Here is a 17,927-nt window from a genome sequence, read left to right on the forward strand (position 1 = left end):
ATCATCACAACATTCCTATACTTTTCAGGTATGAGCTGTTTGAATTAAAATCAAGCCTGATTATCAAATTGAATTAATCCCCTTTACTTTGTATGACAGTGTTTAATGGGCTGTGAAATAACGCAAACAAATTTGTGAAAAACTATTTTGGAAGTGGAAGTAATTAAAACAGAGTAGCTGCAGGCAATAGAAAACAAATGTAAACAGTTTAAACATTGTGAGTAAGAGAATCAAATTACGTCAAGTCTGTAAGTGAAACAAATGTGTGCTTTACGGAAAAAATAGTACAATCGAGTAGAAAGTAGAAGTAGAAAATCAATACAACAGATCAGTGGTAGAAAAATGACTCTGAACGTCTTTTTTCTTTGAGATTCATTTGGCATTGGCCGGAGTATCGGGCTATTAAATTTGAAGTGGAAGCTGGAATAAGTCACTGGCTGAGAGACAAACCATTAGCATTATACCACAGCTATTATATTTTTTCATATTTAATATGCCAAATGCTATCACTTTGTTCAGAAGTTCAAGGGTACAACTCTGTCCAAAGTCATTCTAATGTTGGACAAGACAAATGTCTGCTTATTTGAAATGACGTACAGCACTTTAAAAAATTGAAGGTGAGAGATATTGCCAAACGAGTTTTAAGTCAATAGACCAAACACTCCTGTGTTAAAATATCAGCAGAGTGATTGTTTAATGTTTTATTATGGTTATTAAGGTCAGCCAATGCTTGATGGAGATTGCCCAGACAAGAAGAGACACTTGTTCTCAATGACGGAACATGACTTGAGTCTCATGTTCAACCTTCAGATATCACTTCTGTGTCATCATTCATCTCATTAGGCCTCTGCAGTTCCAGTTGTGAGTGTTATTTGTGCTCGTGTTTATAAGCTCAGGTATTGTTATGACCACTTCCGTTAATTAAAAGTCATGATCACTTGAATAATGATCTGGCAGAAATTCAGTTTCCACAATAATGACGTCGGGCAAACACACAGACGTGCAACTGCACTAACACCAACTTCTGCAATGACACATCTTATGATAACATGTAAGTACGCATAAGAGAGAGAAGTGTAGGCAGCAACGAGTTAGCAGGTAAACATATAAAACTATAGGGATAGCATAAAGAATATTATGAGATCAATCCAGCTTTTTAGAAGAGAAATGTCTTGACTGGTTGTTTAATTTAAATAAAAAGAGGGAAAAATAATACAAATGGCAGTGGTACCATAAAGTGGAATTTTTTAAATTATCAGAATGAATGAGTTGTGTATTGACAAATGTGAACATTTGCTCTGATCTCTTTTAATTAAAGATTTGAATAGATATCTTTGGTCTCTGGAGTGTGTTGATTTGATTACCAATTGACCCCTGACTAAGACCATTTTCAAGTGATTGTCAGTTGTTCCTTGGCTGATTGCCAAAACTAAAGAGGAGTCAAAAATCAAGTTGTGACCCTGAAGATAAATTCAGATAGACACCTGATTGGTCAAACTGTCATGCAGGCATAATCAGTGTTGACTTAAAATTATAGTAAATACAGGAAAGCACATTGGTTTCCTGTGGTTAGACAGGGAACATGGAATTCCCCTACCCCCTCTTGATTGGTTGTAGTCAAAGAGTGTATAAAAGCTGTGGAGTTAGTGACCATGACATCAGCCAATGGTTTATGAAGCCCTCTTTTTACAGCGTAAACAGAGTGTGTTTATGCGGCAGACGTGACCAGAAAACCAAATATTGCAGAACTAAAAAACCCACCAGGGCCATATACTAGCCCTGAGAAGGTGTGTTTGTTTAACTTTGTGTTGAACACAAGTTGAATCGACATTATTATACATAAATATATCTATATTCCAATTATTCTCTGAATACTATGAAAATAAAGAGAAGATACAGTACATGTATTTATACTGCCAAGGAGCTTCACTATAGGTCTGTGCTAAATAATTCACCCTATGTTCTTTGTACAGTAAAGATCCCAGCTGTGGGATTTTTTGTGTGTCTTTCTCTTATGTGAGCAATGGCGCTACATTATTTAAAACAAGCTATTAATTCCACCCAGACGAGTCTGCCGCTGGCTCCTGGTCCCATGAGAATCAAGATAATCATCCAGAGGAGATTTATGACTTACATGTGAGACATTTAATTTGCTTTCAATATCTATTATATAAGTGTTCTGTCTGTGTTAATGTGCATAGCAGAACATCTAATCAGGTTAGTGGAGTTTGTAACCATATCTCATTTACCAGCAGTATATGTTGCTCAAGAAACCAGAAGGTGACTTTGAAAAAGAGAGAAAGGGAGATGAAAAGTACTAACGCTCTGTATTCATTAAATGTATGAGACTCTGCCTGTGTAAATCTATTCAATCACACCTGCCTAATAAGAAGGTATGGAGGTTTGGAAGGCTATGTTTCAGACACCAGGAGGGAGGTGCTTTCAAGTGCTGAAGAGTCATGTTCACATATCTGATTAAAAATGGTTTTCATTAGTAACTAGTCATGAATCCCAAGCAGTGCAGCATATGATGGATACAGTGATTATACACACCCTAAGCACTGAATGACTGGTGACACAGTCTGTAACACCAATACTTTTCAATAGGCTATCACATGTTTTAAAACAACACAATCTTCTTTCATTTACATTTGACAGTACCGAAAAAACTTCTGGAGCTTAAAGGTCACATATTATGTAAAATACACTTTGTCATGGTTTTCCAACACTGATATAGCCTGCTCCACTTTTCAGAAAATGTGTGCTCAAGCAGGCCTGGTTGGGGATCGTCCCTTCGTGACATCACAAAGGGCAGTAACCCCTCCCCCAGTTGGATGACACTCCCACAGCTAGGTGTTCGTTCTGCCCTCTGAGTCTGCCTTTCCACTGTAAACAATCGGGCATGGTGCAAGAAAGCCAGAGCCTCCCAAACCCTTCCAGAGGGGCGTGGTCAAAAACAGATCGTTTGCATATAATGCTACAGACACAGAAACAGCCTGTTCGCAGACATGTTTTGGGTAGCCCTTAAAGTTATTCATGCTTGTTGAAAGGGAGTATAATATGTGAACTTTAAATACAAAATAAAGTTCAGTCAAGTTGGATTTTTTAACCCCATGGCAACCAGCATTGATCTAGTGATCGGAAGAAAAGTCAGCAAGCATCTCAGCTCTATATTAGCTATACATTGCAACTAACAATCCTTTGTACAAACCTTCAAAAAGGTGCAGGACTTTGTTTGTCTACAGCACCTCATGCAGTCCACTGTATGTTGCTCTTCCCTCTGTCATACATCAGGTCTCTCACTTGTCATTTAGTCCAGACTTGGGGACTTGGCTCCTTATTATGGCTGATTGACTGATGCAGAGAAATGTCACAAAACATCAGATTTGATCATTTTCAACACAGAGACCAAGGTCACATTCATGCAGATACAGGCACTATCACATCCTGACGGAGCCCAGTTCATTCCACAAGAGCTGGGAACGGAGGGGACACTTCTTACCGGTTTATTGTGAGCACACACTCGACAAATGTGATAGGAGTATAGCAGTTCGTAACAAATCTTCCATCCTGGACCAAGCCAGCAAAGTGTCATCCCAGACACCAGTATGTTTTTGTATGAATCAGTGTGTTACGACACATTAAGACAGGTTTAGCGGTGTCCATCATCTGTCTCATCTCTGGAGAAACGCTTAAAGCTGAGGATTTGTGTCTGCGTAAGCCTTCTATCTAATTTTACAAATTGAACAAGTTTTGTTACTGTGGTAGGCCTAAGTCTTGCAATATTACATCACTCTGCCTCTGTTGTACGCATCTATTTTTTTGTGAACCCCCAATCTTAAAGTTCTAACTCTGCCTATTCTTTATGTTCAGAGTCTTATACCAGTAATGTATGCAGATTGGTTCTTAAAAACAGTTACCCAAATTTGGTGATTAGGATTTCTTTTTAGGTGGTGTGTTATAGAGTGGTATCAATATTGTTTGTTTCAAATACAAGTTTCACAGTCACCTTTAATGGGAGTTCAGTTCTCTTAATCTCTCCTGATCCTGAAAGCATCTCTTGACTTGGCTGCTTTTTGTCCAACTGTTGAATTTGCCAAGCAGACTGTGAGTGTATGTTCTGCTAGAGACCAATTCCAAGAAGGCTTTTTTCAGTGAGACCTCAGCCTGCCAGCTAAGAAAAAAAAGAGCCAGGTCTGCCCTATTGCCAGCTACAAAAAGCATCACAGTCAACCCATCTTTGCTTTCTTCTCTTTCCTCTAATTCTCCCTGTATCTCTGGAATACTTTGAATGACTGACACGATGCATGTATTTCAACTTACAAATCACCTGTTCTATATGGCAATGCCATTACAGTAATTATCGAGAATGAATCAGAAACAATCAAAGCCGTCTGTTATCTGTTAACACAGAATGTAAAAACTGTTCCACTTCAGCCTACTGTTCCTTCCTTTTCTGTACCGTTACCTAACTCTATCCTCCTCACTCTGCCTTGATATTTTCATGCTTTTAAATCCAGAAAAGTAATTTGTTTAATTCATCTAAACCTCAGGAGTGTATGTCAGTCAGGTAAATTAGATCACTAAAACATTCTGGTTGCACAGGCTGATCCCAGTATTTTAGTACTCACAGAAACCTGGCTTCAAAAGAGAACAACGCTGTTTATATAACAGACATGATTGATAGAGGTGGGGGTGTTGCTATTTATGTGAACAATAGTTTAGATGTGTCTTTCTTGAATACTATCACTGTAGCAAGATGCTTTAAATTTATTGTCCTGAATGTAAAACTTGGACATAAAGTTATATTGTGGTGGTAGGAATCTAACCGCTTCCCTAAACCAAGTGCTCAAGTGACTACTTTATACAAGGGCGGGGACAATAGTGATCCTTATAATTAATGACCAATATACAAATTGCCCTGTCCGTTAAAAATCCTTGAATCACTGGTAAATATCAGTCTGGCTTCAGACCTATGCACAGTACCGCCTCTGCTGTCACTTCAGTTGTAAATAATATTGTCACTAGCATGGCGAAGAAAATGCATTGTGCTGCTTTTTATTGACTTGTCAAAAGCATTTGAAAGGTTACATTACATAAATATCCTGGCATTTGGCTGGATGGATCATTTACATGTCAGTCCTTGATGATGGCGATATTATAGACATGCCTGTGCTTCCACTCTTAAAGTCCGATACTCAGGTTATCACTCTGCTCTTCGATTCATAACCAGAGAACCCTATAACACTCATCACTGTAATCAGAAAAACAAAGTTGGTTGGTCTTCTCTGGCACAGAGGCTTGATAAGTATCTCTTTATCTATAAATCCCTTATTGGACATGTACCATCTTAACATAACATCTCTGCTGAACTGGACCATCGGACCATACCAAACTCGCTCTACTGACTGTCTATTGCTTCAAGTCCTGCTACTTTTTTACACAACCTTTAGCTTTTTCAATCCAAAAATGTGGAACAACTTACAACACACTCTCAAGATTTACACTCATGTTATTCTTTTAAAACAATGATCTGAAACCACTTTACCACAGTCTTTGATTGGTTTTTACTGACAATCCTCCTGTCTTTCTGTAATCTGGACATAATTGTAAATGAGGGAAACCTAAAGGATTTTCAAGGGTTAAATAAAGGTTTGAAATAAAATCTTCCTAACACCTTTACCATCTGGAGATTAGAGCTGCTATTTGCTGATTCTGTGGCTACACATACTGTACATGTGTTTGCATGTTGTGGAAATGTGCTTATGTAATTGGATTTAAGGGCTTAGGATAGTGAAACCAAAGCGAACAGTCAATGTTTGGCTTTATGCCACAACAGCTGCCATCTGCCATAGTGTCAGTTATGCAGCTGTAAATGCTGTCAGAAAGCATGTTTGTGCTCTCCAAATGCTGGATTTGGTCTATCACAAGTCAACCAAAATGAGGCTCTATTATTTCAGAATATGTTTTCTGAACTCTGTTCTTTCTCAACCTTAACTGCAGTTTCTCGTACTTTGGTATTTCTTGGCTGTGGAAGATTTTGTCGGTAAAAAGGCTTTCAGGTTCATTCTCATAAATGATAGACTTTCTGGCAGGGACAAAGGTGGCCATGAAATGAACAAGGCGGTCAAGACTGATGTGAAGCTGAAGTTGGAAGCTGCTCCAACTGCTGAGTAGTAAGCAAATGATTTATTTGGTGTTGTATTTCTATTCCTCTATCCTTTTTTTTAGTGCTAGTGGGTGTTATATTTTCTAATCTGTGGCCATGTCTTTGGACTGTTGGAAACAAAATTGACTTGACTCGATCTAAGTGAACTACAAAAAAGAAAATGCTCTAGTAAGAAGTTCTCTCAAATTTCACACAATCATTTATCTGCTTTTGCTTTTTTGAGTTGCAACATTCCCAAGATGCCCAAGCTTTTGAATTGCACTGTGGTAAAGGCGAAAATATACATATATAACAACCTTCTCAAGACATGTTTTAATATCTTAAAAGTACTCAGCTTGTAAAAACATTAGGAGTCTGACTGACTTTTGTACACAATTGTTGTTTGGGAAGTTCCACTCGAGTTTACATTTTCTTAAATATCCATGATTCATTTTGGATTGCTCATTTCAAAAGTTGAACTATTAGACAAAAGATACCCCCTACTTCACTGGAAACTTGACTGTAAATGTATGTGACATGGAGAGTTCTGGTTTCCACTCAACTCTTTTTGGGGCTGCAAAGTGGACAGAGATTGGGAATCTCACATGAAAGGTCAAGATGATATGTCAGATTTATGTAAAATCTACTTTATCTAACAAATGTATAAACAAGGGTGTTGTATTAAATTATGTACAATATAAGTCGAACATCCAAAAACAACAACTGAGTAACATATTTGAGGGACAGTGGACTTAACATCACCAGTTCGGTGGGTGATATTTTACAGCAAACCAACAAGATAATAAACACCATCAGAAACAAGATGTTATCATTTTGTACTACATCCCACTGCTACGTTTAAATCCACAGTGTGTAAGAGTTTGATTTCTGCCAACACATATCTCTGAGTCCATCCTTCTCTGCTTGGTACCCTGCAGTCTGCAGCAGGCAGGTCCAGAGGCGATAGTCATGGTCTGAGTATTTACTGGATATTTGACAGGGAAATGGCAGGGTTATGGCAGGGCACAGAGAAGACAGACCTGCAAGAAAACCAACGTATTATTCACCTCGAGGATGCAAGCAAGAAGACACAAGCTGATGAACAGTTTTTAAAACATGTGAAACAGATTGATGAGTGGTATACCTGTTGACACATGACTGGCACAGACGCAGTGACACATTCGCCTAAATGTATGATGTTCCAATAAGTCTACCATAAGTGATTTAACCTTCAACAGGTTACTAGAGTCTGACCTGTGAAATCAATCACACCTCAGATCAAATATATAGCCCAACAATGCTATACTTTTCATATGGACTAATTGGCTTGGTATGTAAGATCAGGTCTTGATAAAATATTTCAACACTTGTTTCGTATGAAGCTGTGAATTTGTGACGTTACTCTCTTATTTTAAGAGATAAAAAAAAATCACATTTTGAATTTAATTCTTAGCTTGATTCTGAAAAAAAAAACAATATCACAACAGAGATTAGAGTCACAAGTATAGAAGATGAAAAGTAAAGATTTCAGATTTTTCTTTTTTTTTAAGATATAGCAGGTAACCATTTGTAATAACACGATCAGGAATTAAACATTTTGTAAAAACCTTAACTTATATTTTGCCACTTAACAATGATGTTTTAGATTTTGACTTGAGAATAACAGAAGAAGCTGAATTTATAATATCTGCTTTGATATTAATGCAATAAGGAAAAACTTTGATTTAATACTTTCTGAAACTGACAACAATTTTTTGAGATCCAAGCAAGCTTATTTATCATGTTGACCGAATCCTCTCTTCATCAGTGACAGATTCATTTTAATTTGTCTCTCATCTGATTTCTCAGTGTGAGGTACCTGCCGCATGTAAAAAAAAAAGATCCAGGTTTGATGTTTGCTTCTTATCAAGCACCTGCTTGTTTTCTTTTTTTGACACACACTGCTGTGAAGGCTGGATGGAAAATTGCATATCAAAATGAGATGTTTTCCCTCCTCTGTCTGCCATGCAGTTTCCCAATCTAGATTACATTTAAATGTAAACAGCAATTTATTCATGGTGCTTCTTACAGCTCCCATTTAGCAAGGGCTGGAATTGAGAGAGCGTGAAAGAGCAGATGGGAGGGGCGTGCAATGTAGAAGATGATGTATGGAGGACGGCGAAAGTTTGTTGTCCTCGAGCTCCGCAGCTCTTCATCACACATGACAGAGCTTAAAAGTGTTGAATGATGAAACCTGAGTGCTGTTTTTTCCTCAAACTCGTCAAAGTAAAAATCTAAAACTTTTCTGACCCCTTTGAGTGATGAAGCCCAAGAGCAAGCTGTTTTCTTCTGTTCGCAGATGGCAGCCTTAATGTGTTAACGTAAAGAAAGTCAGGGGTGCGTGAAAGTCTTTTTGTATTAATAATTGAAGAGCAGCACCAAGAGATCATGTCAATGTTTTGAGCGTTTTGCTGTTTAAAAGCTGTTGTCAGAGGCGATGAGGTGAGCAGATGGATGTATGAATGATGGAGGGAGAGGGCATGTGGGGAGTGGAAAACACAAATCTAACTTATGTCATTTGCATAAACATGAGTAAATGTTTTGGATACATGGGCAGCTGATGGAAGAAACTCAAATGAAAATAAGGATGAGAAAGAAAGATAAACCAGGAAGGAAGCAAGTTAAAGTTGCAGTTGTACATGTGCTTTTATCTGGGTTTTTTTGTGGTTTGCTTTGATTTAAATCAACCTCTGGTGCCACTTCATATTCCTATATACAGTATACTATTTACAGAGACCCCATAATAATTAACTAATGATCAAGCAACCATCAATGAAAAATGTCCTTTTAACCTGCAGAATCTTTATGCAGGACCGACCTCATTGTCAGAAAGCCAACTGCCACAGGTTAGGCCAGATAGTGGGATGGAAGGAGTTAAAAAATTGAATAGAAAACATTTTTTTCTGTCTTATTTTTAGACATGAAATGAAATGTACTTCCAGAAACAGCATTTACCAGCAATTCAGTGCTGCCCTGAAGTCACATGCCCAGCTGTTACAGTGAGTTATGTAACCACTATCATCTCCATCTCTCTGTATGTCAAATGAGACTGAACCACAGTGACACCCTGCTCATGTTCTTGCATTCAATAATTCAAGGCCCATTTGGTCTTGTCATTTCTTACTGGTTCAACCACCAGGGAAAGGTTGGATTTTGCTTCATTGGTATTCATGACAATGACATGCAGAGTTCATCAGTGATTGTTAAATGTCTTCAGGTTCACATGCACTTAAGGGAAAGGGATTTCAGAGGAATGGTAATAGGTTTCAACTTGGAAAACTGGACATTTTACTTTGCCATAGTGAGTTATAATACGAGTTGGATATTTGAAAATCACATTTTGAAATTAGATTACCTGAAAAACATTTTAGTTTTAATGTGTTTGAGGAAGCAACAGATTCAATGGAATCTATAAAACACCTATATGATTGATATATTAATAGTTTAGTGTTGTTGTTGTTGTTTTTAATTAGTACCACAGCTACATTTTGGCAGCAATGGAGTTCAATACAAATTTCCCAACAGGAAAAAGGCGTATCTTAAGTCTTAAAGGGCCTTTGGTGTAATTAAAAAAACATTTATACAATATAAAAAAAAGATGGCCAGACACTAGAGAATGTGTGTAAAGAAATGTGGTCTAAAAGTCAGTGTTTCTAGAAAAATAATTGGATACAATAGATTTAAAAAAGAAAAAAGCTTTTGCATGAATATGACCAAAATATTTTTTTTACTTGAGGTTGAGGAGATATTTTAGTTATTTATAGAGATGGTCAGATCAAACTTCTTTTGCCCAGAGTTGTTTAAAAATTCTACATCCTGATAAGATACTTTACTGAACTGAATTGATTAAATATGTATCTTACACAGTGAAATAACATTTGTAGACTACTAAAGATACCACTAGAGTAGCTGTAGGTTCATTACTCCAAACTATTGAGAGAAATGTAACTTATTGATTTGATGAATGAAATATTAACTGGGAAAATGGGAATTTGGATAGAGATGGAAAATATATATTGCTTTAAGTTATTGAAACAACAAAACACTCATTCCATACTTATTCTGTGGAGATTCTTCTCTCACTTAATATCTTTGGCCGTGTGCAGAAGAGCAAACATCAGGAAAGTTGGTATCCTGTGTGAAGCTACAAGTCAACGTTTGGTTATTTCATTGGATTTTAGTAACAGAGAACAATTTATGTTGTACGATTTTCTTGTACAATCAGTTACTTTAAATACCTTATTTATAACCAACCAACATATTCTGAACACCGCCAAGTGCTATTAACATGTAGTAACCGTGACCATCAAGGTCCGTCACTGTGCATGTCAGAAGAGACGCGATGTTACAAATAGTTTGTTTGTTTTTCTAACAGATGTTCTACTATGAGCTCGGCTGTATCTGAAGCATTATAATGAAAGTAAACAGCTAATGATTGGCCTATTATATGTCACATAACATCTGAACAAGGGGCTTAAATTGAACTGATTCAGAGATACATTCCCTCACACATACACAGATGCTTAATGCACCCCAAACATCTGTCTTTGTTCGGTTTCACCATCTCTGTTGTGTTTGAACGCTAACAGTTGGCCTCATGCGAGATAGGCAGACAGATCGGGATGTAAATTGTGCTACAGGCGAGCCTGTGTACTGTGCATGCACAGCCAAAGATAAAATACCAGAGAGATATAAAAAGGCAAGAGGGAAGTTTTTAGGAGAAACAAGAGTAAAATTAGGGGGGGGGGGGGGGTTGGGTAGATGAATGAATACCCTGAGGCAGAAAATTAGGATAAAGAATGAGGACATGAGACAGTGGAAGGGAAGAAGTCAGATGGGGTGGATTGCTTCTCCACTTCTCCTCCTTTTGTTCCCTCATTTACCAAGTGAGAACTCACAGGAAGTAACAGGAGAAACACAGATGAGGCATGAAGTGAGGCATAGCCACAGTGGGGGCCATTTGGAACGGTTTATATTCCACGTCATCATCACAAATGGACACGAGTTAGTGATGAAGTGGCCCTTTTTTAGAACAAATGTAGAGCCAGCATGAACTCTGACTTACAGCCAACATCACAGTGTGAACAACTGCTGTCGCTTACTGGCAAGGTTACAGGTCAGAAACTAGAGCTGACTTGTGTTCCCATGAGCGACGATGTTTGCTACAGACATATTTTTAAGCGCCTGACTCGCCTGCTGTGTTTTTTTTTTGTTTTTTTTTTCATATTCTTCCAGTTAATTTGGAGATGAGCTCAGGTCATCCATGTGGACCGAAATGACTTCCTGTAAATGACCAACATTTGAGGAGTCCTAAGAAAGGGACTTCTCTTGTCTTTGATAAAAGAGCAAAACATCATCAGCCTTAAATTCTGGATGAATTAATAATGATTAGTTATGGTGAAGCTAACAGACTGTTGGAGAAGGGCAAATGGGATTCTCAGTCTTTTGTATCTTCCTCAATAACTGGAGGAAACCAGATAATCACTGATGTCCTGTTTACATAATCACACTTATTTATTATAGCTGGCTCCCATTTCTTTAAGTCTGGACTCTTCCACAGCTCTCGCAAATGCATCCCCTGCTGGTTGTTTCTGTTCTCTTCCCCCCAGCTCATTTATCTGTCTAGCACTGTGAATAAAAATGATTGCAGATTTTCTTCTCTCCTCTGTCACAGCGACAGCATGCTTATAAACTAGAGACACAGTCAGACTCTGTTGCACCTTAAATAAGGGGTAGCACTGGGTGATTTGGAGGGCCATGTGCGTTCACTCCTCCAGAGAGCTGTATTATTTTCACAGTTTAGGTCATAGATTTGGACTCATTATTTATGACTCTACACAGTCTCGTAATGCCTCACTAAGTGCCCAGATCTGGGTAACTAACTCTCACATAGCTATATTCACAGTGTGTGTGAATGTGTTTGCAGACCACATTTCAAAACCCAATTCGCACTTTTTACTTTAAAAAGTGAATCCATGCCTACATCTGATCAGAATAATGACACCTGGAATCAGGCCTCAATGTGAGAATGCCAAGCTGTATCAAAATCCTACAGCATTGTTTCTTCTTGCCTGTGAGGCTTAGAACAGATTTTTGAACATCTCACTGATAACAAGCTAAACTTTACTGGTCAGGATTCAGTATGGATTCGTCAGCTCTTATTGATCCAAGCTAAGTGAAGGCATTTACATAGCCCTTTCATGTTTGCTTGTCTATTTTGATATTACACCTTTTGTATTCATATATTATGATTGTTGTGGTTTTACTGTTCGTATGATTTCAAAACTTCAACATCTGCCTGTACCTACATTATAGTAGTTATCTAATTACTGCAGTGTTTTCCTTTTCGTCTCATTTTGCAACTTTGATTCATCGTCACCAGACTTTAGTTTCCCTAAAAACCTGTTTCCTAATCAACATGTTTCTCATAGCGTCCACTGAATCCAGATGGCTTATTAAAATGGGCTATATGTATTCAATTATGTAGATTCATGACAGTGTTCAGATATAAGCTAACTCTATCACACAGACAAGCGGTCAAACAAAGTTTAAAACTGATGCCTTCACCTTGGTTTATACTGACAATGGAAACTATTACTTACTGTTCCTCCTCACTGCACTCAGTCATTTGTTACTCATCTGATAACAGATTGCCTTACTGATGTACCTCCTGCATATTTGAGAATAAGAGTTGTGAAAGGACTTTGAAGCATGCATGGGTTTTGATTGAAGAGGATTTACTTTGTATCAGGATGAGTGATACCTTCTGGAAATGAAGAGGATGATCAGAATTACATTTAATCCCACATGTGTCTTGGCTTAATGTAGTGGAGGAATGATATATGAAAGTAATTGAGATTCTTTGTAAAAAAAAAAACTTATGCCAGTATAATGAAACACATTGCTTCCATATAAAAATTGCATTTACATAAACACTGCATCTAGCAAAATACTCGTGAGATACTGCGCAACCCCCAAAAGATAACCTCCTACATTACTTTACATTACAAGCCCCACTGGACAGCATCCCACTTTCCCTGTCAGTGCTGAGAATCTATGTGCTCATGGGCAGGAATTCATGTTCAAAACAGTTGAGCCTGTTTTAGTCTCCAGTGTCCAACCGTCTGATTCATAGTTTTTTCTGTACAACAAATTACTCTGAACACTAGTTTGGAGTACAAGGAAATGTAATCCTGGTTAAGAATCTTGTCTTCATAACATATTCAAACCCATATTGATATGTTGCGTGTGTGCTTCAAATACAATACCATTGCTTTGTAATAAATGACAGAAAGCTGGCCAACACAGAAATATGATTGCATTATGATAAATTTAATACTTATATGTTTTCTTATGTATGACTGAACATGTATTTATTAATGAAATAAGGCACTTTACAAACAAATGAATGTATGTAATTCAATTTCCTTGTACTTTAAAGACGATATCGATGTTTTGCCTCAGTTTGTGGTCATATATGCTGTGCTAAATGTGATTTGATTATTCTGGTTCTTGTTGGATTACAATGTTTCATAAAAATGCAATGATGTTGAATAATAACACATCTCGCTGGTTTTGTGGGATGTCAATGATATCGGAAACTTGAGTAACAAAAACAACTGAAAAACAACTGAATCTTTTTTCCATTTTTTTTTGTAAAGTTTTGTGTAATTTCAATACTCTGTCATTTAAAAAAAAAGTATCCTAAGAACGACAGACGACAGGACTGAATTGATAATGAAGGTGGAGTTAAGTGGGATTCTTTCAGGGAAGAAAATATAGCTATTGTGGCATCGGGGACTCAGTTTATATGTGTACGGATGCTTGAAACACGATAAACTTTGTCTCCAATACATCCAGGAGAATAACGTATCGTCTGCTGTGTATTCCATTCAATCTCCCTTTGTTTAGGATTCTCTCTGTAACTGAATTCTTACATTGTCCCTTTGTCCCATTCATCTCAGGGGTAATCGTCATCATTCGGCTTTCTATTCAGTGCTTCTGACAGTCACTTATAGGCTCCCTCTTGTCCTTCACTTGTCCTTCACTTATTCCTTCCAGCCTCCCGTTCTTCCAGCCTCCTACTTCTTTGTCAGTTGTTTGTTTATGTCAATCCAGACTTGCCCCAGGTACACTTGACACTGCTGAGAGGAGTAGAGGGCAAAGTTGGCAGTCAATTATTAGACATGCTTGTAGATTCAGTATTCTGAAAGCACAGCATGAATCTGTTCCTGCAAAATCACTACTGACACAGATGTGGTTGTTAGCAGAGATCCTGGAATCTACAAACATTTCCATTTCCAGTAATCAAAGGCAAACCTCACCGATTTAACACATCATTGTCCGTTTACTTCATAACTGCCCTTATGCGAGAATTAAGAAAAAAGTTGTATAAAGCCCTACGACCCTCAAGAAGGAGGTGTGGTTGGATACGATAAATTGCTTCAAGTGATGTCATTTCAGTTAACAATCAGGGCTGAAGACTACACGATTAAATGTGACAACAAAAATAGAGCGAAAAAGATGAATTACCTGGCATCTGAATGCAGCTTTTTTTTTTTTTGCTCGACACTAGCAGATTTAGGATAATGTATGTATCCTTATCACTAAACAAACTGTAAGCAGCCCAGATGCATTCTGGGGGAAAAAATGATTGCAGAATTTCATAAAGTCCTGATGAGTGAGAAGAAGACACAAAGGACACAATATCTGTTTCAGCTGCATTGACATTGATGAACAGTTTAACATGAGAACAGTCGGGTTGTAAACACAACATGCACGTTCAAGTCACTGCAATTTCTGCAGGGCTGCGAGCGGATTCATTTGAATGTGTCTCATATTTCTAAAAGTGCAGAAAAGACTTTCTATCCTCCAAAAGGATGTAAAAAAAAAAAATACAGCTTGGATCCAAACTGCATATTTCCTCTAATCTGCATGAAGTGAAGTGTGAAGTGCACTACCAAGAACTCATTTCCATTTCCATTACCAAACACTATTTCTATTTCTATCTTTACCTCAATTTGTAATTTTACTCTGAGAGACAAACAGGGAGCTGATATTTTTTTAGAATCAGGCCCTTACACTTGATTGACACACAAACCGGTGCAGAAGTTGTGTTTGCAAGCCTTGCACTGAGGCCATTTCAAATGTTAATAGAATATCATTAAACATACTTTCCTCACCTCTGGTTCTCTTTGAAGATAATCTCCTGACTTTATGATAATGGAGATTTATACATGAGAAGCTCCACTCTTAACCCCAGGTGATTTAACGTGTCTCTCCCCTTGGTTGGCCCTCTTTAATCTGTAATAGAGGTTAAGTCGTTAAGTAAATAGAAAAGATTTGAATACATTTTCATGTTATCTATATCCATAGATTGCCATAATGAATACTGTATTGACAGCAGATCATGCTGATTGATTTCATGCATGACTGATCTTTACATTAAGAGTGGTATTACATTTGGAAAATGGAAGCAGTGTCTTCTCTTTGCCGCTCTTTGGTGAGAATGGGTGCAGGCTATAAATTACAATCAGAAAGAGGTGAATGTAAAGTGAATATTCCTTTTATTAAGGTATTTTTGATGTAAGATGTTGCATTTTCTCTCAATTAAAGATATAATATGTTACATTCTGAATATTAATATAGCAAAGATCAAATATACCCAATCTAAATATAGTATGGAGTAATTTCTTCCTAAAAAAGAGTGAAGTTAAACTCCCTCTGGATTTGCTGTTATCAGCTTTGGTTTCACATGAAGGGACGACGCTTCCTTCAGCTTTTTTATGTATCAATCAGAGACTCAAACATGTTTCACGTTTTTTTATTTTTTCTGAGTCAAGTCATCCCTCTCCAACCGTTTGCCCTGCCACCACTTGGAGGAAGATAGATGAGGAAAATGTTCTTTTTTTTAGTCTAAAAAGACAAACTGATTAAACCAAATCAGCTTTGGGATGCATATTACTTGAAATTGATTCCAAAATGTTGTATTCAGATGTTTATTAGCACTCGTCCAACTGCTCTCACTGCCTCGCAGGAACCTGGAAGTGAAACAGGAGGGGAGGGGCGGGAGAAGTGTGGAGATGGGAGGGGAGCTGAGGGAGTGTCTGAAGAGAGCTTTTGTTTAGGTCCACTAATCTGTTTTGAAAGTTGCATTTATGCATTTAAACTGATAGTAAGAAATATAATTGTTGGGGGGGGGGGGGGGGGACCTAACGTAAAGAAAGATATCCAATTGTGAGGATATGAAGGGCAAGAATGTATCTGAGTGTAGATTTGGTCTGGCCTATATGATTCAACAAAGTATAATGAAGAGTTTGACTCAACTAAATGTGAAACCCCAGTCGAATATGACTGGTATCAAAACCTTTAATAATGGTGATGTCTTTATCAGGCTCTATTCACATTCGTGTGAAATGAAGTCTCCTTTACAAAAAAAGAAAGCACCCGCCTACTGTAGGTAAGGGAGACAGACCTTAGCTGTTGCAGCCTTGCTACGGCACCGCGATGCATCACTCTCTGGACCAGCTCATTCTGCCCAGTTCCAACACGTTCTCCTCCGTGTCGGATGACAGTTCAGTATTAAAAACATAAAACACTCAAAAATAACTCAAGTGAAACTTTTTACATAGAAAATCTGGGAAACAATCAATTGTCTCTCATCCAACTTTCCACCAAGTAGCTCACAGTCCCAAACATTTTCCTTTTCTTGCACACCTGCCCGCCTCAGCTGATCAAGACAGTGGCTTCCCAGCCATTGGCAGCACAACCAAGCAGGATGGCCCGCCCCATCTCTAGCTTGACAGCCTTGCGATACAACCTTTCAGGGATATTGTTTGCGTAACAGTAAGAATAGATGATAATCTAGTGATTAATTTATACATTAATAAATATCAACATGTTTAGACATATCCTCGACACAATTTTTTTGCGGCTTCAGTAAGTTTGCTTAACTGTCAGAGGTAAAAAAAAAAAAAAGTGTTAGCACAGATGCTGTTCTCTGACTCTTTTCCCCTCTGACTGTTTGTCTTTTTTGTTCTAGATGGGAAATGCCTCCGAAACATTTCTGCTCCTGTCCAGAATATCGAAAGACAGTGACTTCCTCATGGGAACTATTTACACCATTTTCGGTGAGTGATGTTGTATTTTCCCCCCAGGTTTCACAGCATTATTTATGTGACACATGTGCACATTCAAAATCACTCTGTTCCACCTTTTAGGTGTGCTGTCAATGCTGGGAAATGGGATCCTGCTGTTCGTGGCCTATAGAAAGAAGTCCTCCCTGAAGCCTGCAGAGTTATTTGTGGTTAACCTGGCCATCAGTGACATGGGTATGACCCTTAGCCTGTTCCCATTGGCTATCCCTTCAACCTATGCTCACATGTAAGTGACCATTGACTCTTCTTTTTTTCCCCTCTGTTATGGCACTACATGAACGTATATTGTTATAATGGAAGTGGAAAGCAGTATGTCTTTGGAACCACATTAACAATGTTACTTATAGTGGTTATATCTATACAAATACTGTGAATATAAATTGACAGGGGGTAGTATGACTACGGTTGAATGAAATGTCATTCTTGTTTTCCACAAGTAAAATATAGATTTATAACTGCTATAAACTGTAAAATAAGCAAGGCAAGATGTGTTTGCCCTGAGCTATGCCTTTCAGGCTTCATGAAGCTTGCTCCACATTCTTTGTGACAATTATTGAGGCAAACACTAGTCTTTGTAGTGAGGA

General features: G+C 37.8%; 1 protein-coding gene across 1 annotated transcript in view; it reads left to right on the plus strand.

Moving 5' to 3' along the window:
- Positions 1 to 17,927, plus strand: part of opn7b (opsin 7, group member b) — a 47,018-nt gene that overhangs the window by 19,557 nt on the left and 9,534 nt on the right. Inside the window, exons 2-3 of the mRNA XM_061058241.1 lie at positions 17,229 to 17,316; positions 17,407 to 17,569. Coding sequence (XP_060914224.1) covers positions 17,229 to 17,316; positions 17,407 to 17,569 — 251 coding nt within the window. The remainder of the gene's footprint in view (positions 1 to 17,228; positions 17,317 to 17,406; positions 17,570 to 17,927) is intronic.

Source organism: Labrus mixtus, chromosome 15 (genome assembly GCF_963584025.1).
Source record: "Labrus mixtus chromosome 15, fLabMix1.1, whole genome shotgun sequence".
Classification (NCBI taxonomy): Eukaryota; Metazoa; Chordata; class Actinopteri; order Labriformes; family Labridae; genus Labrus; species Labrus mixtus.